This window comes from Coturnix japonica, chromosome 2, assembly GCF_001577835.2.
Source record: "Coturnix japonica isolate 7356 chromosome 2, Coturnix japonica 2.1, whole genome shotgun sequence".
Lineage (NCBI taxonomy): Eukaryota > Metazoa > Chordata > Aves > Galliformes > Phasianidae > Coturnix > Coturnix japonica.
Genome location: NC_029517.1, coordinates 41,646,022 through 41,673,861, shown reverse-complemented (window position 1 = coordinate 41,673,861; position 27,840 = coordinate 41,646,022). Strand labels below are relative to the sequence as shown.

The 27,840-nt window shown below is 39.9% G+C and overlaps 1 protein-coding gene across 1 annotated transcript in view; it reads right to left on the bottom strand.

The window, feature by feature from the left end:
* The window catches only part of ARPP21 (cAMP regulated phosphoprotein 21), a 122,905-nt gene that overhangs the window by 25,201 nt on the left and 69,864 nt on the right, over nucleotides 1-27,840 (bottom strand). The window contains exons 15-19 of the mRNA XM_015854205.2: nucleotides 23,580-23,810; nucleotides 18,668-18,837; nucleotides 16,462-16,566; nucleotides 13,920-14,183; nucleotides 5,680-5,806 (exon numbers count right to left, since the gene is read on the bottom strand). Of these exons, the coding sequence (XP_015709691.1) occupies nucleotides 5,680-5,806; nucleotides 13,920-14,183; nucleotides 16,462-16,566; nucleotides 18,668-18,837; nucleotides 23,580-23,810 (897 nt within the window). The remainder of the gene's footprint in view (nucleotides 1-5,679; nucleotides 5,807-13,919; nucleotides 14,184-16,461; nucleotides 16,567-18,667; nucleotides 18,838-23,579; nucleotides 23,811-27,840) is intronic.

Sequence of the window (27,840 nt, the reverse complement as noted above, 5' to 3'; positions counted from 1 at the left end):
AGACTAGACATTTCTAAACTTTTTGTCTCACCCAGCCACCTCCTGGCAAGTCCCAAATGCAATATTCCTTTAGATTCCTCCTCTGTTTTTTCATCTACCTGAGGGAAGCAATGCAGGAAAGGCAGAGAACACCCAAGAATAGCTGAGATCCTGGTGATCATTTCCCTATCAGTGAACCTCGTTGGGCAGGCCAAAGCATGTGCGATTCTCACACCTGAATTATATGGCTTGGCTCCAGCATGACACAAGTATCTAAAAGACTAGGGCTATGTCTATTCTGTTCCTGTCACAGTTCTGTTAAAATGAGAGATATCCCCTTGAATGCTCCTCAAAAAAAGCAGTATCTGCTGAAAAAATAGAGCATTTGCAATTCTGGTTATTCAATACAGATGGACACCTTCAGTACAAATCTCTTCCGGTAGTGTGGTAAGCAATTACTGTTGGAAAAACAACTTCTTTAGATAATTAGATACTTAAAATTTGAAGTTGTTTATGTTTATACAAGCACAGAAATTATTGGTGGAATAATGCAAACAAATCTGTCATGGACCATGAGCTCCTGTCAGGCTGCTAATTAAGGTAGTAAGCCATAATCTTTCTGTATAAGGTTCTGTAATGACCATCATAACCAACCAATTTTTTTTTTAGTGCTGCAAATTACCCTTCCTCTACTTTTCTTCCTTCTCAGTATCAGTTTATAGTGACATATGCTTTTGGAAAGAGACTTGAACATAACACTCTTGAACTACACTGACACCAGAAAGTTTAAAAGTTTAAATTAAACAAAAAAAAATCAGTTTTTGTCAATTTGAGTCTGATTTGTAGCTAAGCAAATTGATGGATTCTTTAAAGGTACATTTTGTCTTTACTTAAAATTTGTTTTGGAAATGCATGAGAGATGCAATTACCTCTTTTTTCTTACTGGAAGCTGTAAAGCCTACTAACAGTCATTCATTGGAAATATTAATTGTCCTCTGTGACAAATGCTTGCTGTTGACACAATATCCATGCATACTTACTAAGAAGAGATTCTGCATCTGGGTAGGGTTCAGACACATCCTTTCCTCACACAACATCTTCCTTTTGCCCAAGGTGCAATTGTACATAATGAACTGCTCTGTTTTTAGGACAAAGTGTAGATCTCCTATGAGATCTGAGCATGCCAGTGCTATCTGGACACTGAAACACATCATAAAGGAAACATCTGTTGATACCAGAAATCTTAAAACCACTATATTGACTGAAGGAACTGCAGTCCAGCCAGTTATGCTGAAAAACATCTTATTTTCTCTGGATATATTACAGTGTAAACTTTTGGCTGAAAAAAATATTTCAACCAAATGCTAAAACCTCTAGCTTTAATTTCTTAGTAGATCTTCATTACCAATGAAAAACACATGCCACATGTTTTCACCTTACAACTGTGTGAGAAACCAAGCTAACTCCCTTTCAGTTGTATAGCCCAAACAAGAATCTAAACACGATTGCATCCATAAAATTTATGTAGTGCTCTGAAATTATCTGGAACATGTGAGACAGACATACAATAATGAATCAAAATAGGAAAAAAAAATCACATAATTTGTTGCAGCTTGGTCATTGGTGAACAGCAATAACAGTTATATATTCGAAAGTAATACTCCTGTACTTATCCCTCTCATCTTTATGAAGCACTTAGAGGATGAAGAATCCTCTAAGTGCAGAGCACTTTCTGTAATGAAAGTAAATACAGACATATGAACATAAGACAGCCCATTGCTGATTTCTTCTACAATGGTAAAATGCAAATCATTACAGACTTGTCATCAATACATCTCTATTTTTATTCAACCACAATAACCAGGATTTAACACTCTCAAAACTACCAACATAGAGGTAACTGGCTGAACAAGGAAATAGTTGATGATGTTAGAGGCGCAATTTACAGAGTACAACTAGATGAGAAGACAGTAATATTATTTACTTCTTTGCCTTTACATAACTGGGCATTGCAAAGTATTGAACATGCCAACACGCTGACAGCAAGATCCATGCACATTGTGCAAAAAAGGAGCACAGTGCTTTTAAGAACAATCTTCTGAACAGAATGCACCTTACATGTCCTGTGCATACTATGGTGTGGCATCCTGTCTTGACTTGGTGACAAGATATGGAATCACTGCACAATGCACTGAACTGGATACCAGAATAGTGCAGAAGTTGCACAATGAAGAAGAGTAATAATGGCATGTATCCAAGTGGAAAAGCAATTCTGTTCATGCAATACGCTACCGAAACATCAAATACCACATATTTTGTCTGGGTCCTGAATGGAAACAAATGTAAAAGCCAAAACCTTCATGGACAACATGCTTCTGCTAGGAATTGTGTCACTTCTCATGCAAGCCTGTGCTTTAAAAAAAAGAAAAAGAAGTAAATAAGAAGCTCTCATCCTTCTTTCCAAATAATTTATTGCTGTCAGACCTCTAATCTAATATTAGGTGAGCTCATTTTTTTTCTGCCTTGGAGCCATTTTAACTTAATATTGCTCTGCTTCCAGAACCATGAGAGAATGCAGACACCCTTAGCCACTACAGATGCTGCACTGACATTGCACTTCATCTGCTTGCTATAGAAGTCATTAATATGCTTTGAAAGCTTCCAAAAGCCCCTCCAAGAAGGCAAACTTTATTTTTAATAAAGCATTTTTCTAGGCTGATACTTCCGTGTGAGCAACTGGTAGGCCCAGGCCGCCAGCCTGGCTTTGGGCAGGCCTACCTGCACTGAAGCCACAAGCAATGAGAGCTTTTCACAGAAGTCATTCCTGAAATCAGCTTTTTGTTTGCCTCATTCCCATCCTCAATACCTTCTACTCGCACTCAGTTTCACCAGTTCTGTTCTCTGTCATGTCTCCATTTTGCCACCCCTAGTCGCCTCCGGCACAAGCTCCCTGCTTTTCTGAAGCACGGTAGGGAAATGATGGTCTAAAATACTCAGTCTGTGATTGCAATTTTCCAATCAAGTACACATTTCTAGGAAGGTTTAGAAGTGTTTTTCTTTTCTTTTCTTGTTTTCCCAGCCTGGTTTCTGAAGGAAAAAAATGGTGTGATTACCCTGTCAGTTTTCCTCAAATAACCCTCTGAGCAACTTTCTGAGCTCAGTGTCTACTTTCTATCAGGTCTGACAGATGAAAGCTGAGAGGACATGATGTTTCTTCTGAAGGCTCATAACAGTCAGTGGTTTGCCACAAGTTATCTGCAGTATGCAGGTGTCCATCCTTGGACACTTTATCACTGAAATTTCAGTGATCACTCCATATCCTTTCAGTGATCAACTACGACCATGAATGTCACCACCTAAACAGACCTAAAATGCTCCTGATGCTCTCTAGTCCCTGCCTCAGAAGTAATTTCTGACATTACAAAATTGGTAACACAATCTGTATTGGCTCAGCTAAAACTATTTCTACAGATACTCAGTAATTTCACAGATTCCAGTCAAAATTTCAAGTTATGTGTGTAGGAACAGAAGAAAAGAGGGAGAAAAGATTTACAAAACTAAACAAAACACCATAAATACAGGATGGAATTCACTTGGCTGTAGGCACTGTAATTCCTTTTCTTTGGAGGCACAGGGCAGTGCTGGACCCCACAGCAGCCACATCTTTATGGAACAAGGTGGGTAACATACACTTGTATGTCCTGGGGCACATACAAAGTGACCCAGCTCAGGAGCCTACCCTAATGATTTAATCTTTGAATCATATCTTAGGGAAAAGATCAGTAGGAACCTTCAAGCTGCCTCCTGGAATGCCTGTCACATTCTCAGACAAGGATTATCTGGAAGGATGTATCTGAACCCAAAGGGATGAAGCAGCTTGAGGACTTTGTTCCCAGTCAAGTCTCAAGATTTGAGAAGAGCTAAACACTTGCAATTGCCACAGCAGGGAGTCTAAACCGTAGTCAAAATGTTTTCATTTTGAAACGAGATAAGAATAATGTTTCCAAGTGAGCAGGCAGCTGAAAGAGTGAATAGCAGAAAAAGACTAAAGCGCCAGAGATTTTACACAGTCTCCTTGACTCATGTTTTCCAAACATCCACAGAAAATGATGTGGTAAACAGAAACAAAATTTGTATTTGCATCTCTGTGCTGTCTGTACTCAGATGTAATGGCTACTGTCCTCCAATATATCTTTAAAATTATGACAACCTCAAGATCAAATAGCTGAATTGCCTCCAGAACATCACTTAAGTGTTTCAGACCATCTTCTTTGCACTTCATTTACCATAAGCCCAACTATGCTACAGATGCAGCATTAAACTGATAAATATGCTTTTATAATAACACAGCAAAGCCAGATGTCTTTTAAGTTGATTTGTATTTGGGTTCAAAGATCCACTATATTGAGATAATAAATATGGTGCCAGACCGCCAGGCATGAGAAGCTACAAGAAACAGATGACCTTCGTGCAATATCTCACCTCTTTCTTTCTCAGGAATGTAGAAATAGGAAGTTAGGAAAGCAGACACTGCTAGCCACCACAATTACCATCCAAAACAACACCATTTTTATTAAAGCATAGAACAGCTTAAAAAAGAAGAGGAAAAAAAAAAAAGAGTAATCAGTTGCTTAGTTATAGCTGTGTCTTTTGCTTCCCTGAGCAGCTGAAAGAACACGAACAAAATTGCCAGCAGTCACATTACAAAGACACGGTGACAGGCTGGATGACCCTATAAGTCTTGTTCGTATCTTGTGTCTGGGTTCTTGACTTGCATTTTAAAAGGCTTTCCTACCAATGCCTTTGCAGGGAACCTGCAATGCCATTCAGAGGAGTTTCTGTCAAACCCAGACAGATGGATGGATGCTTTACCCTACCCAGCACATTTGTAATTGCAAACCCTACCTGGAAACAGCACCACCTCCTTGGGGTTAATGTTAGAGACATTATGTGAGTGAAGGTATGCACTAAAGAAACAGACAACTTATGACTTAAACAAAAACCTCCAAAGTGAGAAGAGCTGTTTATTCATTTGAAACGCAAGGACTCTTTCACAAGCATAACCCCCGCGCTCCCCAGCACGCACCCACCCATCTCTGCCTATGTCTCTCTTACTCTGGTGTCATCAGGAGCATCATGACACAGCAGGAAAAGAGACCGGTTCACTGTGAGACCTGCTACTCACTCTCTTACAGTGTAACGGCCCCCCTTCCAGCCGGACATTCCTGTGGAATTGCTCCCTCTGGCCCCAACCTCAAGGACCACCTCACTGCTCCCCAGGTCCAAGTACAGCAGTAGAGAACAACCAAGACAAACACAGAACCAACCCAGTATGCACTGCTACAGATCTTTGGCACTGAGATAAAACATGTCATTTTACAAACGTTTTGCAGAGTCTGCATGATGAAGTGTAATACTGTATCTTGAAGATGCAATGTGATTGTTCATGTTCTCTCTGTGCCCCTGCCATGTAGAGCACCAAGGACACGGCACTGCATACAGGACAGCAGTGGTGGAGAACGCAATCTCCGTTCTTTTATTGCTCAGTGTCTCCAAGCAGAGTTTCTCAATTTTCAACATATTTTCAAAGAAAACAGCAACCAACCTTCTCCACTATTTTTCAATTCACAATTAAAACACAGCCAATTAGTTTCATCAGCAAAAGGCACTGTGAGCAGATGAAGAAATAGACATAAATACCTGCTTGCTGTGCAGTCTGTGGGATTTGTTGACTCCGCTGTGCATTGTACGGAACTGAGGCAATGGGTCTGTACTGCTGAGTTGTTGAGGTAGGGTACTGACCAGATGGGTAATAATACACTGGCATCTGCAGGGAGAGAGAAATATAGACAACAGAACTTAATCTCTGAATCTGTTTTTTTTTAGATTTACAAAACAAAACAAAACAAAACAAAAAAAAAGGAAGAAGAGCATGAGTTAAAGAAAATATGTCAGCAATAACTGTAACCAAGTGGATAGACTTGCATCACATCTCTTTAAGCACTGCTGGTTGCTTCCAGCTCTTCTAGGAAAAGGGCTGCTACACAGTTTGCTCTCAGGTGCTTAAAGGAAGAGATGGAAAGAAAGTGGCAGTGAGAGGAGACCAAAATACGTGATGCACCTGCAAAAAACTATACACAAACTAAAGAAATTGCTGTAAAATATCAAACGCTGCAGAAAAAAGAATGCAAGTGACACCATCCATATCAACATAATACACAGAGACAGCATATTAAATCACAAAGTGGATGCTGGAGGACATGGTCATTTTGAGGCAAAGGATGGCCTGGAGTAAAAATATATTGGTGAGGTGGTGGGAAAGATAGAATGCATATTCCTGTGGTACTTGTACAGAACTATTATTAAACTCCTACTTTTATTAGCTACATCCTTATGTCAACATTTCTCTTTCAAGCTTCTCTCATACTTGGTGTGCAAAAACAGTCATAGTGGTTTTCCTGTGAGAGATAATGGTAGGCATTGATCCAGCAAGTTCTGCTAAGGGGGATTCTTTTTTCTATTATTATTCCAGAACAACATGTACTACATCACCTCATCATGTAGCTGAACATGAAGTCTGAGGGTGACTGGAGATGAAGATTTTTCCTATACAAGCTATAGCACCATTACTGAGACATCTGAGCTAAACAGTTTTCATCTGACCCCTGCAAGTTCAAGGCATTCAGGATTTTTCATTTTCAGCTGCAGTTGATTCTGCAGGTAGCAAAGTTCAAGAGCTTATGGTACCAAACCGTAGTGGGAGGCGGGCTTCAGTGATGCTTCCGTCATGACTTCTACCACATCTATCAGCATTTCTTTATAAACCATGCAGTATTTATCCTTCTCAGACACTTCCACAAAATCATACAAAATGCTTTTTTGTTTTTTTCATACAAATCTTAGAACTACTTTTGCCACTTTTATTTCCACGGAAGGAATGACTCTGGCTCTGGAAGAGTTGAACAATTGATTATCCATAAAACTTGAAATTCAAATGGTTCCAACTGAACAATTTAATTATCCTTAAAGGAAAATATTAGCAAAGTAAAGGTAAGTGCATAATTTTGTACACAGAAAGGACGCCTAAAAGCTGAGAAGAGGATATGGATGGCTAATTGGGCAAGTAAAACACTAATCAACAGCTGCAGTGGAAGAAGTATTGGGATAAATGCAACTGGACTAGATGATGCTGGTGAAGTTAAAACCCCCAGACAGACTGAGAATTAATATCACCCATCAATCAAGAAGTTGAATTCCCGTTCATTTTTCAAGAATTATTATTTTTCTCTTGAATCAATGGAAATCACGTAGCTTTTTTGCTTTTCTTCTTCTCTTCTAAATGATACCAGCAAGATTCTAACACAGACAAAGAAGACAGATGTTTTGACTGCAAAACATTGTAAGCTATCCCTCTTCCAGACAACACCAGGTGACAACGAATGGCTACAGCCTACCCTTGAGTGATATGTTTTCTTGGGGGGTAAAGTAACAAAAGCAAAACGCCTTGTGAAATGGGCAAAAAGTAAAATTAATTCGTTTCTCTGCAAAGAAAAACCACAAGGTATTAGGAAAGTAGATTTAGGGAACATCAAAGCAGTGTAAATAAGGGATCATGCCATTGTATTGCACTGTGGAAACTGAGTGGCTCTCAGGAACACAGGAATAGCAGAGTTAAAAAAGGTGAGACAACTCAAGCTTTGTAAAGTCACTGAAAACAGTTGGTCCTGCCTTGAAACAGAGGGAGTATGCAAGTGTGTACGAATTGTCTCCATGGAAAGAGGCTGTAGGTACAAGCTTTATAATACAGCCTAAACAGTGTAAGTTTTGAAGTGAGCTCTACAGTTGAACATGTACAAAACCTGTACTTACACTGAAACCTTGAGTGTATTTGGAATTACTATTTTTTAATCACACATTAAAAGAATTAGTCAGAAGGTTTTCTCTCATCTTCTCAGTTCACTGGAATCTAATACATTTGTTATACACTCCATTTAGAAGCTTATCGGAGTGTAATCTATCACCCTGAAAAACGTTAGTGGTAGGAGTACTGGGTAAAAAATCATTTAATTTATAAAGATTGATGGGTGAATTTGCTAGTAATCACACACAAGCTGAAAAGAAGAGATCAGGCATTAAAAGAATGGCTTGGTGTAAAATACAAACATGAATATAATAGGTCTTCAGCTTCTGAAGGGTCTGAAAGGATCCATTTTCATTTATCTTGTGTACATCGATACCTCAGCAGTCAAGACAAGTTATTTGTTCTTTTAGATATTACATTAGTGAACAGTGAAATCAGAGGGACTGGAAGTAAATACTGCTTATACTGTCTACCCAGACGCTCCTGAATTTTACAGTTTTTCATTATATCAGCATTACTAGCATCTTGCTTATTTTCTCTCCAAATAAATACATTACATTTCTGTTGAAGCCTACTGAAAAGTAAACTTATTCTTGAATGTTTCCCATGTGAATACACAGTCTAAACCAGAACCTTTAGCAAGTATAATGTATTTTAGCAAGTTTAGCATATATCATTTACAGAACTGAAAAGTTTTGACTGCCCTAACAAGTAGGTCAATACAGCTACATAGTTATCCTAAAAAAGCTCACACACCTGAGACCATAATCTAAGAAGATGCTGTCTGTTTTAGCCTAAAGACTTTACTCCATTGTCTTAACTGTTAATGTGGTAAAAAAAAAATTCCCGCTCTGTAATAATTACTCTTAAGATATCTGACAAGTGATCATTTCCATAGGAGATATTCTTACTCTGAAGGTGAATCCCCTCTCTGTTTAGATGCTCACCATTTATAAACATCCCTGTTTACTGTTTTCTATTTAACTTAATTTGCAACAGGACTGGGCACATTGCTTCAAAGACACCCATGGCATGAACTGCCATCATTTTTTCTCCTTTCATTATGCTGTGTCTCTGTGTAATGGGCAGTGACTCAACACAGCACTGGCTTTCTGCTTTGTTCAACACACATACAGTTCAAAAGCCCTTTGTTAGCCTAGGTCTCTCAGACTATTCTCTAAAAGCTTCCTTTAAATTATTAGGTACATTTGTCTATTTTTTTGTTGTAGGAATACAATTCCACACTTCTTTTGGACTGACTTTTACTTTCCTAGCTTATCTCCCCCTACTGAATCACAGCTTGACTCTGCCAATTCACAGGCATTGCTGATATTCAATTAGGTTTTTATTAACTCCTTCACCCAGATGATTAGTGATGCTGACACTACTGCTAATGGCTGTTATGATTACCTAAAATTGGAGAAAAGACAACAGAAACCACAATAATGTTTTGAAGCATTTCTTTCCTGTATAGTTACTGACTGGGCTGTGTCTTTCATTAAGCATTTATCTCTTCCCTCCACAATAGCTGCAAGAACAGTAGCAAAAAATAATGGCCTGTGTGCAACACCTGCAGGCATTTCCACCAATACAACTGTATCAGATCATTAAGACCCATCCACACGTAGGAATTCTGCCTTCAAATTGACTCCCAACCTTTTTTCATGTCTCCTAAAGGAGCCATGCTATGAACAAAGATTTTGCCTTATGGTAGCTACAGAGTCTCTAGGAGGTGGGACTCTGAGAAGAGCCATCTCAAATTAATGATGACAAAATTAATTCAGGTGAAAAATCCTTCAACCTGTATTACTTCTCCCAGCCTCTCCAAGAAGTCGTACTACCTCACTTTTGGAGATCATTTTCCCAAAAAGATAGAGGTGGAAGTAACTTAAATGAGTGCATGCTTTGTCATTATCACAGTATTTATAGTTTTTCCCATCTCTTCATTTGTAGAGGCAAAAACAAGAAGAAGCAAATGTTGAGCAATGACAAGTACCAATGACAGAACGCTCCTGAAAAAGTAATGTGGGCCCTTATTGGAAGTGCTTGAGCCCCTAAGTGCTACAGAAGAATCATCAGACAGAGGAGAAAATTGAGAAAGTGAAGATGATTGCTATTTGTGATACAGAAAGCAAATAGGAATTTGCTGCTAAAAGTCTCTTTCAGCAAACACAGACTAAGGGTTTTTTTGCCAGCTGGCTGAACAAAGACAGATTGCTATTTTCAGGTTATTAAATCATGACTTGGTTGTTAAACTGAAAAACAGCTGGAAGGAAAGATGCAGCATAAGATGTTTAAGGGGTCCTCTCATCACTTCTTAGGCAAGCTCTTCCAAAGTCAAGCCTGCTTCTGCTTTGATGCAGAATCTCAGAGTGCCGCTGTACAGCCGTATTTATTTGAACTTTGATACAAAAGCTAATAATAAAAAACAGTACCTTTGGGTTTGTAGGCTTGGAGAGCTTTTCCAGCTTCTCCTTTCAGCTCACAAAGGAAACGCTCACACTCACAGTACTTCTACCCAAATTTTTTTGTTGCTCTCATTTTCTGACAGCACAGAAGGCTCTGCAGCCAATCCACTAGAACCTTATGATCAATGCATTTATGGGAACTAATTAGCCATTAGAGTCAAGCCTCCTTTTTACTGGTATAAATCCAAAAGAAACATTCATGATATAAAAGTGCTTTTACATTGATTGCTTTGCATTGATTAATGCATCACAATGTTTGCATGCATTACTACCTCTATTACTCTTTTTGTTTTAAAGACTCTCTCAGATGACCTGACTTGGCATCTGAAACCAGCCTAGTGTTGCATCTAAGCCCAAAAGAGTAATAAGGGATTCAGACTGGGGGGAAGCCAGCGCCACAGTCAAGCTGTGCTGAGAGTGGGGAAGGGCAATGTGGTGTAGCTGCTCTGCCCAGCAAACTGAACTGGTAAGGCTGGTAAGGACACTTGCAATGGGGGAACTATTTTACAAGGCTTTGCTTATCTTTCTGTTAGAGAGAGACCCCATTTGCCCTACACATGCTATGAGTAGTACACAAACCAAACCACCATGCCATATTCTGCATCAGGATTTGCCATCTGTGTATTCTAATGGAAAAAAAGCTGCTGCCCTGCTTTCCTCCCCAGCAGACCAAGACCATTGTACTTTTACAATATACAGGCACGGGCAGCACAGGCACCTCTGTATGCCTTCTTCCACACAGGTGACTGAAAAAGATGGACTTTTTGGTACAATAACAATTTGGAGATGAATGGTGTGCACATGCAACAGAAAGACAGGAAGCTGACAGCTCTGAGATTCACATCTTTGTACCCCTCTGTGGGGATGAATAATTTCTAGAGGAAATAATGAAAACTGCTGCAAACCCAGAAGATATTTATTTTGCCTTCAGTAACTCTCCAATGTATTATGATGCAGGAGGAAAGTACCTGTATGCACTGAATCAGGGGTATGGACAGAGATAGCTGCCACTAGACACACTGTTAGCACAGTATTGGTCCTATACCAGCCTGCAGATAAAAAGGCACCTCCTTCTTACATCTTTATCGGAGAGTTTCTGTCTCACAACTAACAGTAAAACAAGTATTAATAATGAGAGAATACAGCTACACAAAGAGACACTAAACCAGTCTGGGTAAAAATCCTGCACCCAGTTTACCCATCACCAAGGTGAGGTCTTACCACTCAGCCTCAAATGACCAATGTACGATAGTGCTCAGAATGTGGCCGTGAAGGAAGCTCAGGAAAATATAAACATTGATCAGACCCCCGTCAGTCTTATTTTCTCCACAATGAACAGTCTCAGGTCCCAGCCTTTCCTTGTGAGGGAAGTGCTCTAGACCCCTCAGCATTTTTGTACCCCTCTCTGTTGTTCTTGAACTGAGGAGGCCAGAACTGGACTCAGTATTTCAGGTGTAGCCTCACCAGGGTACAGAGAGTAGAGAGGGAGGAAAACCTTCCTTGAACTGCTGCCCACATTCTTTTTAATGCACCCCAGGATACCACTGGCCTTCTTGTCCACAAGTGCACACTGCTGACTCATGGTCATCCTCTGTTGTCCACCACGACACCTAGATCCTTCTCCATAGAGCTTCCTTCCAGCAGGTCAGTCCCTAACCTGTACTGATGCATGCGGTTATTCCTCCCCGGGTATAAGGCCCGACACTTGTCCATCAGGTTTCTCTCTGCCCAACTCTCCAGCCTGCCCAGGCCTCAATGAATCGCATTCTGGTGCATCAGCCACTCCTCCCAGCTTCATATCATCAGCAAACGTAATGAGGGTGGGCTCTACACCTTCATCCAGGCTGTTGATGATGTTGAACCAGAACAGATCCAGTACCAAACCCTGAAGAACACCACTATCTTCAGGCCTCCAACCACAGTCTGCACCACTGACCATAACCCTCTGAGCTCAGTCAGCCAGCTCTCAATCCACCTCACTGCCCACTCATCTATCCCACACTTCCTAGGCTTACCTACAAGGATGTTATGGAAGACAGTGTTAAATGCCTTGCTGAAATCAAGGTAGACAACATCCACTGCTTTTTCCTCATTTACTCAGGTGGTCATGACATCACAGGGGGCTACCAGGTTGGTTAAGCACAATTTCCCCTTGGTGAATCCATGTTGCTACTCCTGATAACCTTCTTTTCTTCCACTTGCTTGGAGATGACATCCAGAATAAGATGTTCCACATGTGCCATGAGTGCCGCAGAGGCACTCGAGTGATGTGCGTCACCAGAAGTGTTGTGAGGCTTGGTTAAATGATGCTTGAAAGCACTGAAGACACTGGGAGTTAGACATGAAGAAAGACTGCTGGACAGCCCCTGCATATTCAACTATAAAAACATGGACGGGACCGGGTGAGGAATGCATTAGGGGATTCTGCTTTTCAGGTCGTCTTTTCATCTCGAAATTTAGAACAGAATTCTTCATTTGACAATGAAATCCTTTCCTAGCAGTCTTTTCTATTTAAAAAAAAAAAAAGAAAGAAAAAAAGAAAGAAAAAAAAGAAAAAAAAAGAGAAAGAAAAAAAGGCACTGTCCTAAATTTGAGCTCCTAAATATTATTTTTCATAGGCCTTTTCTCAGAAAAATGGATGTAGAGTTTATTAAGCACATATACAAGGGACACCACAGTCCTCTGTGGGATGTGAGCATCAGTATTTTGTTTCATTTCTTTTGTTAATTAGTGAGGCGCTAGATCTTTAGCCCACTTAAAGTACTATAACAGCACAAATTCTTCAGTAATATGGCAACGTGGAATTGTAATAATGAAGACAATGATGGATTTTTGGTAGGAAGTTAAAAGCAAAGAAACACTAGAATTTAAATTCCTTTTACACTAAATAAATAATGAGGTTTAACTTTTTTTTGAATACTTTCTTCAAAAAGATAAAAGAAAAAACAGGAGATATAGCATTAATAATTTGATTTAAACTCTACTTTAAAATTGTATCTATAATTGGATAAGAAATTTGGCTTTTTCAAGTGTATGCCTTGATAACAGGCCAGAAAGTCATCTGTGCATTTTACTTCTTGACAGTAATCACTTCCAATATTCTGTAAAGGTACCCAGGAGACAAGCAGAGATGTTTGGTAGTGAACAGAAAAACATTATCAGTCTTCAAGAAGACAGTAAAAATTACTGATCTGTGACATCTCACATGCTCGAGTCAATTAAATATGATTAATGACTACCTGGGCTGGTGTGTATGCTGCTCTTTATATATACAGGGAAAAAGGACTATGGATATTTACTTACCCTCCTCCTCCACATTCATCTGCAGATGTGTCCTGTAGTTCAAACATATGTTCAGAAAATACTTGGGGGATAAGGAAGAAATTGCTGCAACCCTGGAAAGAGGCTTTGCAAATTTCCTGCTGCCTGAAAATCTGCTAAACCTTTACCGAGGCAGGAAAAAAGTCAAAATAAAAACCAAGAACCAAGGAGAATATTTTTACTATTCTATTTCTAATTTCACAATGAGCACCAAGGCAAGGCAAGACCTGGGCAGTAACAGGCAGTGACATGCCACACTGGCAATAGGAAGAAAAAAAGGTTCTGCCTACCTGAGCAGGTGGTGGTGGCTGTTGCACAAAGCCCTGGGGTGGTGGCGGTGGCTGCAGCACTTGCTGAGACACTGGTGGACCTGAACCTGTAAAGCCTCCTGGGGGAAGCTGTTGAGTTGGGGAAGCCATGATGTAACCCGTCTGCTGGGCAGGCTGCTGTAGAATGGGTGACGGGTAGACCGGACCAGAAGGCGATTCGGGGTTGTCTCCAGATGACTGACGACTTAAGCTCATCTGGTTAAACTGGGTGGTCATGTCATCTCTCTGCGGGGCAAATGTCAGTAGAAAACGATGTAGACATGATGTGTGCAGTAGGCTTTTAAGCAAATCAACAAAACAAAATAGGTTCAAACAGAACATGAGGGGAAAAGGAGTTGCTCAGCTTGAGCAAGTGCCAAACTTTGCAGAGATATCTAGAAAAAATGGTGGCAATTAAAATGAAAATGACTATAAATGCTTTGACAAAGGCTGCAAGGTGGTTGGCATGGCCTGACACAAAAGCCAATTATTTTGGTTTTTACCCTCCCCATGTCCTTTTTTTCCCCCTAAATGTCAGTGAACTTTACAGTGTTCAGAAGATGACATTTTCAATAAAAAGGGCATGAAAGTAACTTTATGATGAATACTTTCTCACCAAACACAATATTCCTCATCCAAAGACACAGTGGTAATTTCACCTGTGTTTCAAAATGATCCCAACAGGAATTCAGTAGAATTCAGGTGCAGATCTTTTCCTTTTTGGACCATTTTGACAATCCAAGGTTGCAAACATAGAGAAGGTAAAAAAGCTAAGCCTTTGGTTCTTATTTCAAGACTTCTAATTCAGTGTTGAAAAGAAACAACTGCTTTATTTGACTGCAGAGGGGAAGAAAAGTCTATGGTAGGATGAACATACCACGTTAAGTCAATGGACCTAGGTCTTGTTAGATGCTGGTAATGATAGAAGGATTCTAGACAGTATCTGCTCAGTCTTGCAAAAAGATTCATTGAAAATCAGCTCTGAAGTTTATTCCGTGAAGGTCAAAGATTTATAAACATGAATCTATGCAGCTTCATTTGTGCCCAGATTACAAGACTTTTAAATATACAAGATTAAAGTGTGTTCTATATAGTAATACACCTGTCATAAAACTACCTTGTGTGCTAACGTGCAGATTTCTTATTCCCCCCTCCCCCCCCAATTTCAGTTTACAAACAGACTGTCTTTGATTATGCTGACATTCCTGTGGTGTTTACTTTCCAAAGCCACCCTGCACCAGGTATTTATACCTGCAAGAAACATCAAAATAGAAAAACAAGGCTTTTTGCAGTGAGCATGGCAATAAGCTCCACAGACTCAAACTTCTACTTATGCAAGAGGATACTATGGGCAATCACTTTAAACACTCTTGTCTGGATCTTCAGGAGGCATAAGAAAGATCGCTATTACGTTTAGTGGCACTCTGCATCCGTATTCAGACACATAATGGGTCTATCTGAGGTTATTTCTTTAAAAAGGCAGGATACTTGTTACGTGGATGGCAAATGACTACAAACAATGAGAAACTTTATTGTGCCTGGAATGCCTTTGGATTTGCACAACAATTTACACATTGTGCATGCAATGTACATTAAATAGACAAATTTCCTATTTGATAGAACTAACAATTTCATGAAGGAGAGGACATTTCCCTATTATGATAGTCAAACTTGACTTTTTACATTTTAAGGTTGTTGTTAGAACAATCTGAGATGCATGGGAGATATTTCTCAAGGAAATTATCACTGAGATACTCAACTTCTGTTCAGCACCAGACATGTTTTCTCATCCTTTAAGCGGTACTCTTCATCTACCAGGCATTAGGAATACTATTCTAGCTGCAAGGATCCATTCAGCTTTGTTTCCATCTTTTACTATAACTACGTGACATCTCTACCTGGATAAAAATCAGTCATAAGCAAGATTACCAGGGAAAATAACAAGGATCTTGCAGTGCCCCTTAAAATGTCAGCTTTATTTTACAACAGTGGAATCTTAGGCCTGTAAGCACTAACCCAAATTCAGACTCCAGAATTGCACTCTGTTTATTTTTATTATACTTGGGCCATTAGTGTTGAGCGGTGATGCATGATAGTATCGCACCTTTGGTAGCTGGCTCACCAATACTCTGTTTTTTAAGTGCTCTGGTATGATCAGGGAATAAATCTGGGCAGCAGATTTAATGTACTGATAAAATAAAATTAAATGATTTCCTAGAGGTCTCTTCTGCAGCTGTGGGCAGACAAAAGGGATAGTATCCAAACCTCAAATACCTGTTTCCTTGAGGATCCACTAACTAGGTCGACAGCCCTGCTCCAAACTTCATTGGCCATTCTGGATAGCAAGAACCAGTGGGGACATTCTTACAAAATGCTTGTCAGTGTTCAAAAACATTAAGGCCAAGTGGGATTTAGCTGGAGCTCTCATGGGGGAAACCCCTCGCAGTCCTCCCCAGATGTTCTCAAGCATACTAATACTCACACACCCGACTTCAAGGGAAGAAAATACAGAAGTCTTTAGTACCACAGAAAACTGTTGCGTTGGAGAGACTGGCAGGAGGTGCTGGGGAGGATAAGAAACTGCTGGATATTGGACTGATTGAGAAGATGGCTGCATTGCCTGAACAGGCTGCAAAATAAACACAGTGAAAGACAATAAATACAACCCAGTTAGAAAAAGAGATAACAACAACAACAAACTCTGCTTCTGAGAACAAAGGTCTCAAACACAGCTCTGAAAATGCAGGTGACTCATCGCCAGAAGAGAACAAGAGGTCAGGTACTGTGATATTAGTCCTCATTTTAGCTTTCCACAAACAATTCCTTAGTACAGACTTTTCTCCTTATTTTCTTATATTTGGTGGCTGCTAGATAAAGTAAAGCCACAGCTACATCTTCTTATTACTGATGTGAAGCAAAGCCAAATTAGAATTTTACATTTAATTTACAGAGATAAAATGGAAGAGCAGCACAGTGTAAGTTTACATTTGGATTTTGCTGATAATGACTGATTTAACTCAGTGTGTCACAGGCGAAGGTATAATGACTGTAAAGCTGCTTCGGCAGAAAGTAATAGCAAGAAGAATTAGCAAAAAAACAGGCTGCAAATTAATGACAGAGACAGGTCTGTCAGCCCGGAGCAGATGTTTACCTAAGTGAAAGAATAATTTTCTACAGCACTGTTGCCTTCGAACAGCTTTCCTATTTCTTTTATTTCCATCTATAGTTAAACTCAGCTCTTACAAAGGTTTGGAACCACCACCTTCTTCTAAAACAGCTGAGACCAAACGAAGAAACAAGAGCCATGTACACCAGTGCAAACACAGTAACATCAAAGCAACTGCAGTGAATTTAAACGTCACTCAGGAGAAACTGGGATGAAACTGTGCCAAATTATAACAGCACAAAAAGTACAGTAGATCTTGGCTGCTCTTAGAACAAGTAGGATATCCACTCCTTGCTGGAATAATTCCATTTGCCTGCCCTGCAGTCCAGCCTGAGTGAACAGACACACAGCGTATAGTTTGAACCAGACCCAAGGTCTGCTGCCTGTGCTTAGCCATCACTGGCCATGTGCCATGGCCATCCGGGGTCCAGGGAGATGAAGCACCATGGCGTTAAGCCTAAACTCTGTTGCTGTTCCCCTCTACTGCTTATTGCTCAGAGTGGGGTTATGCCCAGAGTATGAGGCAAGGACAGAAGACAACTGGGGGTTTTTCTGGTGGGGTAGGGCTGCAAGAGAGCCTCCTACAGCACAGGCTTCATGTAACTTGAATGGGAGAGTTAGCAGGGCCCTAAGCTGTACTTGAATTTTTGAAGTCAACCCTACTGCTGTGGAAAGGGACAGGAAAAGGTCCACAGCGGATCACACAGCATCAGGATAAATTTGTGCGTGATGGGCCAGAGCCACAGAGAAAGCGCAGGACCCTTGAAGATCCACCAAGTAGTAATGTTTTCAAAGTTTGCAGTTCATATTCTCTACCTCCTCCTCCCACACCATCATTCTGGTTGGGTTCCAGTTCTGCCCTCAGCTTGGCAGACGATACCTCTGGAATGGTGGTGATGAAAATCTCCAAGTCTATTTGATCTGTGTAAATATTCTGCATATGGTATACCTAAGCTGCATGCCTCAACTCTCTTACCAAAAGAGAGACCCATAATGAGGATTGTACTCTAAATCTTTTTTACACTATTAGCATTAGGGATCACATTTGCTAAGTGTAGCTGTTAGTACAGTATAAGCCTACACATGGATAAAAATAGAGAAAATGTGGAGAGTAATTAAACAGTAGGAAGGAGAAACCATTAATATACATTCGCCTTTATTTTCAAAGCCATGGTAAGGTGGCTGGCAAAGAGTCAGTGTAGATCTGTGCTCCCACGCCTCCGCTCCCAGCAATTTGTACTGAACTACAAATTACCCTAGTCTGAAAATGAATGCTTCAGCTTCTATTTGCATGGCCATTTTCCCAAAAGAAATGTAAAGACTATATAGACATACCCCAACTAGCTTAACAGTCCTTTTCAAAATGAAACCATCCTTTAGATGGAATTTGAAAGGGAACTTTATTTCTCCAGCTGTTTCATCCACATTGCAAATACATAGTTTTCTTCAAAAGTAAAGAACGGAAAGCATTTTGTCTAGTTGCACCCTTCCCTCCCCTAACCCTCTGGTTATCCTCCATATTCCTCAGATCTTTGTTTCTTTGTCCAATGGCCACCACACCTACCTGTGTGACAAGGTGACTTGCCATTTGCTGCTGAGGCTGTTGAACCTGCTGAGGCTGCTGGGATGAAGGCTGTTGCTGAGACTGTCCCACCATCTGGCTTCTCATTGTCGGCTGGCTGCTGGGAGGATTGTATATTGCAGGTGTCCCATCAGGATTTACAAAGGGTTGACCTGAAATGAAACACACTTCCTTTGCTGAACATTTTAAAAAATGACTGTTTTCTGCATGAAATGACACAAACTTGCTCCAACTGATCACTAATTGACCCGCTACAATAGTAAAGTGATTCTTTTTCTCATTACATAACCAGCCATCTATTTTTTTTGCAGGCAAGGCTGATAACTGGTATTTGTTTTGGCAGTACTAACCCGCAAGGAGTGAGTAAAAGGTTGCCATGACTATAAGATGATTCAGGTGCTTTGGTTACTGGAAATCATTCAGTGATGAATCAATTAGTACTAAGACTGAACTCCGGAACAAACACTGAAAGCAGAGGATGTTTATGTACATTTTACATCCATACAATGAAGGTTAAATCGTAGAATCACAAAATGGCTTGGGTTGAAAAGGACCACAACGATCATCTGGTTTCATCCACCAGAATCACAGAATCACAGAATCACAGAATTGTGGCTGCCCAGAGCCACATCCTGGCCTTGAATGCCTCCAGGGCTGGGGAATCCACAACCTCCTTGGGCAACCTGTTCCAATGTGTCACCACCCTCTGTGTGAAAAACTTCCTCCTAATATCTACAATAAACCTCTCCTGTATCAGTTTAAAACCATTCCACCTTGCCCTATCACTATCCACCCTTGCGGATGCAACTGTAAAGTGTATTCAACCACTCTTGACACACCATACTTCCCAGATATACAAGAAATAAACTATTGTTACTAATTTATTTACACGCTCTAGTAACAGTGCTGTTCTTTAGAGAGTGCCACCCTACCACAGGACACAGCCCGGGAGGTCGTAAGGGAGGAAACAGTTAATATGTCTATGAAAATCTTTTATATAAGAAAAAAAATCCAGCCCAATTTTTACTAAAGGCAGAAGGCACTAAGTACATAACAGTGCATAAGACGCTGAACTCTTTTTGTTTCAGATAGTAAAAAATAAAACATTAAAAAATGTGAGGACTGAGTAAGTGAAGTAAAGAGCTTGTGTTTTTTATACCTCCCTTGGTACAAGTAGCGCCCCTGCCTATTCCATCTATTCACTGCTTGGTGCTTTTTTGTTCCTTCCTCTTACTGTTGTAATCAGAACCACATGAGAAGAGCCAGACTAAGAAACCTTGCCTTCCTTCCCTTACCAATGTACGAGTATTTTCTGGATTAAGCCAAATTCACAGTGGGAAAGTTAGGGAAAGATCAAAGAAAATGGAAGGGAGGCATGGGTCAGTTGCGTGCATTAGATGGTTTCTTGTTTGTTGCTGTATAGACCCTGGGTGAAAATGGCATGGAGAGAAATATCTGTGGCTTTTTTTCCTCCTCAACTTGGGAGTCTCAGGTTGCAGAAGTATTTTAGAGACTGGAGAAGGCCACAATAATGTTAATGTGCAGCATTTAACACTTAATCACGTCCAGCTGGTGTCTCCTCATAGATCTGGAAGACTCAAGGCCCACTAAAGAAAAAGAGGTAGTGACAAGGGAAGTTTAGTTAAATGCAATCTTCTTATGAATCAACTGACTTTGCTGGCAAATAACACAGCACAAAGCTGCAAAGAAAGAACACGTGTAACAGAAATGCTGCAGACTGCTGTCCGAAGGGAAAACCACTTTGGCAGAGGCTTACAGAGAAAATGAATCCAAAAAGCAGTTAAGTGGGCTACAGGGAACTGGACTGGGTGAGCAGGGTAACAGGCTCCTGAAGCATGTGCCAGGCACTGAAATGAAGCCTTTAAGGAAGGCTTCATTTATATCAGCTCAGTGAAGGATGACAGGACGAGAAGTGAAAAGGTCTGGAAATGCTTATAAAGACATAAAAAAGACCTTTTAAGAAGAAATTTTGAAGTAGGTAACAAAAAGGAGAGGTCAGATGCCAATATGGAAGACATATGTAAGTTATGAACTGTGGCCTAAATAGAAGGGCAAAAGACTGTGATGCTATCTGAAGGAGTAAGAAATAAATGTAAATGCTCTTAAACAGTGAAAGGGGTTAAGTCAGAAAACATGTCAAGAGGAATCCTTTAAAGGCTAGAGCAGACTGGTGAGGCAGGTGAAAAGGAGAGTAAAAGAACACAGCTGCATAAACAGTCCCTACCCAAAGCAAGTCGAAGCTTCTCTATCTGGGGAAGGAGACAGCTGAAGTTGAGAAGTTGAAAGAAACCGTGAATATGTAAAAGCGTGAGTTGCCAACACCTGAGAAGGAGCTGAGCAGTGTAATGAGAGCAGGGAGGTGCTGACAGCATCTGTGGATGCCGTTAGAGGCTTGCAGTCAGTGAGCAGTGTGAAAGGAAGCAAAGATCTTAAAGGACACAGTGTTAGGATCAAAAGAGAGAAGACAGGAAGTAATCGCTTTCTAAAAGGAGAATAAAGAACTAAAGAATGACGTTACATAGAGAAAGAATCTATTCATTACAGGAAACAAAGCTCCTTTTTACTTTTCTTTCAACTGTCTTCTCTTCATCTATGTTTCTGACAGCATCCATCACTTTGATAGTCAAGCACAGCATCCAGCAATCTCTATGCCTCCTCCCTATGGAGCCTCTTTTGTAACGTTACTGTAATAAGATGCAAAGATTTTGAGTCCAAAGAGTAGAAAAATTTTACTATGTATTTTCCTGCATGTTAAAAACACAGCAGACGTTACAGTACAGACTGGCTTCCAGCACAGGTAACAGTGTGAAGCTATACATTTAAATCAATAATTTCAGTCCTTCCATTTCCTTTAGTATACATATATTTATTTACAGATAAGCTACAGAAATAAAGCATGCAGACTGAAAAATAATAACAATAAAATTAGAATGATTACATGCACATAAAAACAACTCATTCTGTGAATATTAAACATGCAGCAGACACAGAACTCTTGATTATGCCCTTGCAGACAATGAGACACACCAAAGGGAAGACCAGGCACTCTGATCTAGTGGCAGCACTGACAGGCATTATGCCTGTGGCACACAGACTCCCTAGGTACCAAAGAAAAACATGAGCTGGCTGATGCAAACTGCTGAACTGCCACAACCAATGCAGGATATGTTTCTCTTAAACACCACTGATGGCCTGCAAGTGTAGTAAGCTGCAACCTTTATCTTTGCTATAGCCAGGAACGGATACAACCTCTGAGCAGTCAGTTTGACTGGAGGCAGCAGTGATTCCTTCCACTTGTTTCAGCACTAGCATTTGAATTATAGATGAATTTCTGCCTAGGCCTGATGTGTTCTGAATGAAAGCACACAAATTACCTTTGTCTGTATTGTCCAAGAAATTCTGATGTTGCAGATAATACTCTCAGCTTCCAGCACAATGGAAATAGTTAAGTCCATAAACATGAGTTTTGTAGGATATCCACCTTCCATTCAGTTCTCTCCCATAATCTGACTTGTTAAGAAATGTCTAAAAACTCCCTTTACACTGACAAAATTAGGCTCCCATATCAAGAATATCATAACTTAAAAACAACTACACAAACAATGAAAGCTTTAGAAAAGTAAACGTATGCACAGGTTAATAAGTCAGCTCTGCCTAGAAAGAACTTAACACATTTGAACTTAAACAAGAATATCTACCTGACCACAGATACGCTGACAGATACTGATCATCTCCAGATATTTCTATCTCTATATGCCCAAGTAGAGCTTGGTTTGACAGTTTTTCAGGAGTGTTTCTCTTAAATGCAGCAACATATATCTTTTCTCAGTTCAATTCTAACTCAACATCAGTAGCGAACTCATGGATCAGCTCTACACATTTGCACCCAAAGACTGGAGTGCAGAGGTGTACTATACACAAAGTACTGGTTATAAGTAATAATCCCTGAACTAAAAGCTTCTGAATGCTCCACTGAGGACTTCGAAAAAAATCTTTTGGAGTTTGACTGTGAGCTCCCTGTTGAATGGAAAATTCAGTGCACTGTATGCTTTGTTATTTTAATCCTAGCATAACTCAGCTAAGGATGACAGTACAGCTAATCACGGTCACTGAAACAGTGCAAATCACTGAAGAAGCATCACAGTCTCAGCCTCCCTGAACCTTTTTAATGCTGTCAGTATAATAATGTGGGGAGTAATAGCTTAACATTATCTTGACTTCATCTGGACCATGGGGGGAAACAAACTGCCTTAAATTTTCAGCAAGCGCTCAAGTTCAAGCTGAGTGGCTTCTAAAACACTTGGATGACAGCGAGTGCCTAGTTAAAACTGCAGTTCTAAGCACCAGAACAACAAAGAATTGAGATGACAACTTTTTTTCACAAAACTTCATGTTTACATGCTCACGTAAGAAAACTAACTCTGCAGCACTATTTCAAATGCTTTTTGAAATACTTCTATTACTAAGTACAAGCTCTAGAACTTCGAGCATCGTATTTTACTCGCACCATAGAATCATAGAATCATCAAGGTTGGAAAAGACCTAAAAGATCATCCAGTCCAACCATTCACCTATTACCAATAGCTCCCACTAAACCACGTCCCTCAACACAACATCCAGTCTTTCCTTGAACAATGCACCACATCTCAGCACACTGGATATGGAAGAGTATATTTCCCTACTAAAGTTAATGGGCCCTCAGAGGATTTACAGCCAAGGAATGCCAGGATTTCACAGGATGAATACCCTGCTCATGACTGCATGAGCATTATATTTTGCATTACTTCCCACCTATGCAAACAAGAATTGTTCTGACGTGCCAGGTGACATGAATAACACTGAAATGCACATGGCAGGAATGCACCGTACTGACCTGTGTGTGGGTTGAGCAGGATACTGCCAGGAGGTATCCCTGCAGCTTCAAGTGGAAGAATGATATAGCTGGTGTTGCTGGGAGCCACCTGGCCACTCATCCCATTCTCAGGGTAGGACACGCTGCCTGAATTGCTGGCTGTCAACCCGGGGACAAGAGGTGCACTTTGGAGAGGCTGATGTATTCGTGACAGGGATCCTGAGGAGCCAGCACTGCTGGAAGACTCTGAGCCTGAAAGAGAGACAGAGCCACAGTTATGAGGGACCCAGGCTCCCACCAGACAGGTTGCATACACAGGGACAAACATAAGCAGTAGTCCATGCCCAGCTGGCAGGAGTAGGGTTTTGTTTTCCCTTCCCATTGAGCTCAGTATTCAAATTAATATCTAAAATTCACAAGTTTGCAATTCAACCAGCTAAACCAAACATAATAACACGCATCTGTGACCAGGAGGAGGGGAGTTTCATTCTTTTAAAAACCATATGTAATTTCCAAACTTCAGAGATTTTACTTGTGTAATGCTTTCCTCCTAAGATATTACAGAAGCATCCTGTTATCTAACAAACACAGTGTCTTTCTACAGATTCTAAACCCCATCTCCATATGGTAGCAAGGCAGCTACAACAGAAACAATTCTCTTATACAAGCTGTGCTCTACTTGCCATTGGCAGGACCCTTAAACTGCTTCTCCAGCATCTAATCAAGAAAGTGGTAGAGATTTCAGAAGACTTTTCTTTACATTTCTATAAATATACTCCGAAGTTGCCTTAATGTACTTGTTATTTATATCTGTGCATATTGAGGCTGGAAACATACAGATTATTCCTGCATGGACAGTTCTATTTATTTCATCATTTAATATCTCCACATTTCTACAGTTGCAGAGATATTCTTGGAGATCATCATTGGCAACCTATGAGTGATACTCGGCATCCTCCTCCCAAATGTAAATGCAGATACAGGAGTTCAAATTTTCCTCCTGCAGGTCCTATTCTGCATTTCTGCGGCCATGCTATGTGCATTTCATACTACTTATTTGAGTTCTCACTTTACACTCTCCTCTATTCTGCCACCCATGGAATTCAGTGGGTTAGAAAGCTACCTGCAGATTCCGGACTAGATTCTATAGCCCACCCCACCAGCCCGTTATTCTTTCTAAGCCTATAAATACTCTCAAACCTAAATTCAAACTCTTCTCTCCCCATTTAGTGCAGTTCTCAAGAAGCACCATTAGCATAAAAGAAGATTGCAGCTATGACATTCTTTACTTTTCCTTCCTTTTCAACTGTTTTACAACTTCTTATCAGTTTAAGTCTAGATATATTAAGCCCAATAGATCCCAACACTAATGTTTGGAAATAACACCAATTAATCTCATCTCTGTAGCTGCGATTCCTAAAGTCTTCTGAAAGGATCTCAGACTAAATGAGATTTTTGCCCCCATTATACAACCCAATGTCTTTTTTCAGTATGTAATGCTGGCTACTTCTAGATTCCTAAGTAATTTTCTCGCTGCTTCACAGTTGACATAATAGTAACCTTCACATTCTCATCGTTTCCCATTAATATATTTTAAAAGTGTTCTGAGAGATACAGCAGTTCAAAGAGCAGTGAAAGAGAATGAGACAAAAATCACAAAGTCTTAATAGCTTAATTTTCAGTTGGAGTGTGTGGAGGAATCATTAGTTTCCCAATATTCTGAGCGCTACTAAGCAATGCAACGCATTTTGCTTTATTTTCTTCAGTTTAGGTATTCAGTATTTGATGAATTTGAACCTCTCTGCTCAACTCATCTTGTGAGACAGTGGTAAATTTCCCCTTTCTTATCAAATGGACTCAAGTTCTACCCACTACTTGCTCCAGCTGGTGTTTTGTAGGAGCAGGACCACGCTAAGCTTAGAAATCACAGGATAATAGGGGCTGGAAGGGTCCTTTGGCAATCAACTAGTCCAACCCTCTGCTACTGCGGGTTCCCTATTTGTCTGCTGCTTTCTTAAGTCACTTATATATTTGCATGTACGACTCCTTGTTGTTTTTAATGAGAATGGTATGCTCTCGTGTGAGCACAATCCTTTTCTACAAGTTTCACTTCTAAAAATGAAATTAATCATTCAGCACAGTCAGCTGGTGGGAAGTGTACGACTGGAAGCAGTTGGCTTAAAATTTATTACCCACACGTCAGCATTCCTGCTATTACTCTTGGACTTGCAAAATCCATCAAGCTAATATTTGATGAAAAGAAATAATAAAGAAGCAGAAGTCCAGTTCCAAAACACAGACACAATATTCAAACAAAATTCACAGGATGTCTCATATATATATACTTTATATATATATATACTTTATACTATATATATATATATATAAAGTTAACATACTGAAATGCCTGCAGCATGATAGTCTTTGTGTGACAGAAGTAGCAGTGAACACCTAACAGGAGAGATTAGATGGTGTCTCCAATTACTTGCCACCACTCCAAGGAAGCTAATGATTCCTGCAGATCTGTATCAATGCAGCTGATATCCCCACACAGCCATCTTTTCATAAATGGGAGAGAAAGGAATATGCTCCAACAGATGTGCATTCCACACTATGGAAAATGCATTAAGAGAAGCTAAAGATGCAGCAGTGAGACCTTACATGCCTTCCAACAGTTACTGAAATAAACATAAAGCCACATACACAGGCACAGAGGACATCTCTTTGGAATATGTGTTGTCTTCTCTCCTAATGAAGTACATTAAAAACTATTGCAATGTGACAGTGAAAATAAGGTGACAGTTTATGAGCTATACTTTGTCTTGAAGTGCGTGGTTACAGATTGCATGGACTCGATCTTTGACAGCCATAGAGACACTCACAACTACACACAATTAGCCAGCCCTGAAAAGTCAACTCTGTCAGAGGAAAGCTATAGGCTTTCAGTTAGACTGAAGATAGACTGCAGTTTGTTACAGTATTAAGTCCTAATTTTGGCACTCGATTACAACCTAAATAATATATCTATGTATCTACTAAGCTGCAACATAATAAATTAAAAAACTTTATTTCAAGTGTAAGATCTGTATTTTTTAAGGGGAACAGTGCCTTCTCAGCAAACAACAGGTGCATGAAAGTAAAAGTCAAACAGCATGACAACCACATAATGAATTTCAAACAGTTCCTTTTGTGCAGTCTGCAAGAATTAAGTATCATAATTCCTTTGCTAAACTCTTATTACTGTGCAGCTGAATGCAATTAGAGTGTAAGACTAATAGATATTGCTAGACTCCACTGCAGAGAACAGCATGTTCTCTGATCTGTCATTGCCAAGGGGGAGGCAAACTTCTTCCAGCGCTTCAGCTTCTCTGAGCCCACCATGTAAGATCGATTACTGATTTATCAGAAGCGAAGGCTAAGGGCAAAACATTTAATTTTGGTGAAAGTATTTAGAATTATCCAGAAAGGCTACAGTGCTAACGCTGCATTGAAATATACATTCTAAAAGGCCATTGGTGAAAATCCTTAAATTCTTATTATCTGAATGCTCAAGTAAAGTATTTGACAGTGCTTCAGGATGACCATCAGAGGTGTAGCATAATTTTCACATTTAAAATAGTGGAAAACATTTTGACTATCTGCCTTTAGACTGACTCAGTATATACTGTTTAAGACAAAAAGAGCTCTGAGGACTGTATTATATATTTTTTTTTCAGCAAAGAATGAACACTTCATCAAGATATATTTCCCTGTTGTTTTTTTAACAGCTCTGTTTTAACACCAATCAATGACATTTCAGAAAGAAGGGCAGAAATAGGGATTCAGATATGATTTCCTCTGACTTTCCTCAGGCTGACTGACAGATTCACTTTGCATCCCAGCTTTGAAGGTGTGACTTCGTTTTGACATCCAGCCTTGCTCTTTTCCCACTCTACTCTTCCTTTTATTTAACTTCTTTTCACTCTTTCCATGCAACAACCAGCTTTCAACATTGAAAACCTTTGCTTTAAAAAAAAAAAAAAAAAAAAGAGTCCTTACAATAAGTAATTGCTCTGCAAAGAACATGGAATTTTAATATCAATGGTGTTTTAAAAATGTATTGTAAGAGCTCTCATTTGAAAGCAATTTGGGGTTTGGTGCCTAAGGAGAACAGATGCACTTAGCATTATTCATATGCTTCAGAGATTTCTCCTTCAATATATCTTCCTAAGTGCACCCTTTAATATGCTTGACTTTAACACCAAAACGGCTACTTAAAAGTATTACTGTTTTGCAATTAGAT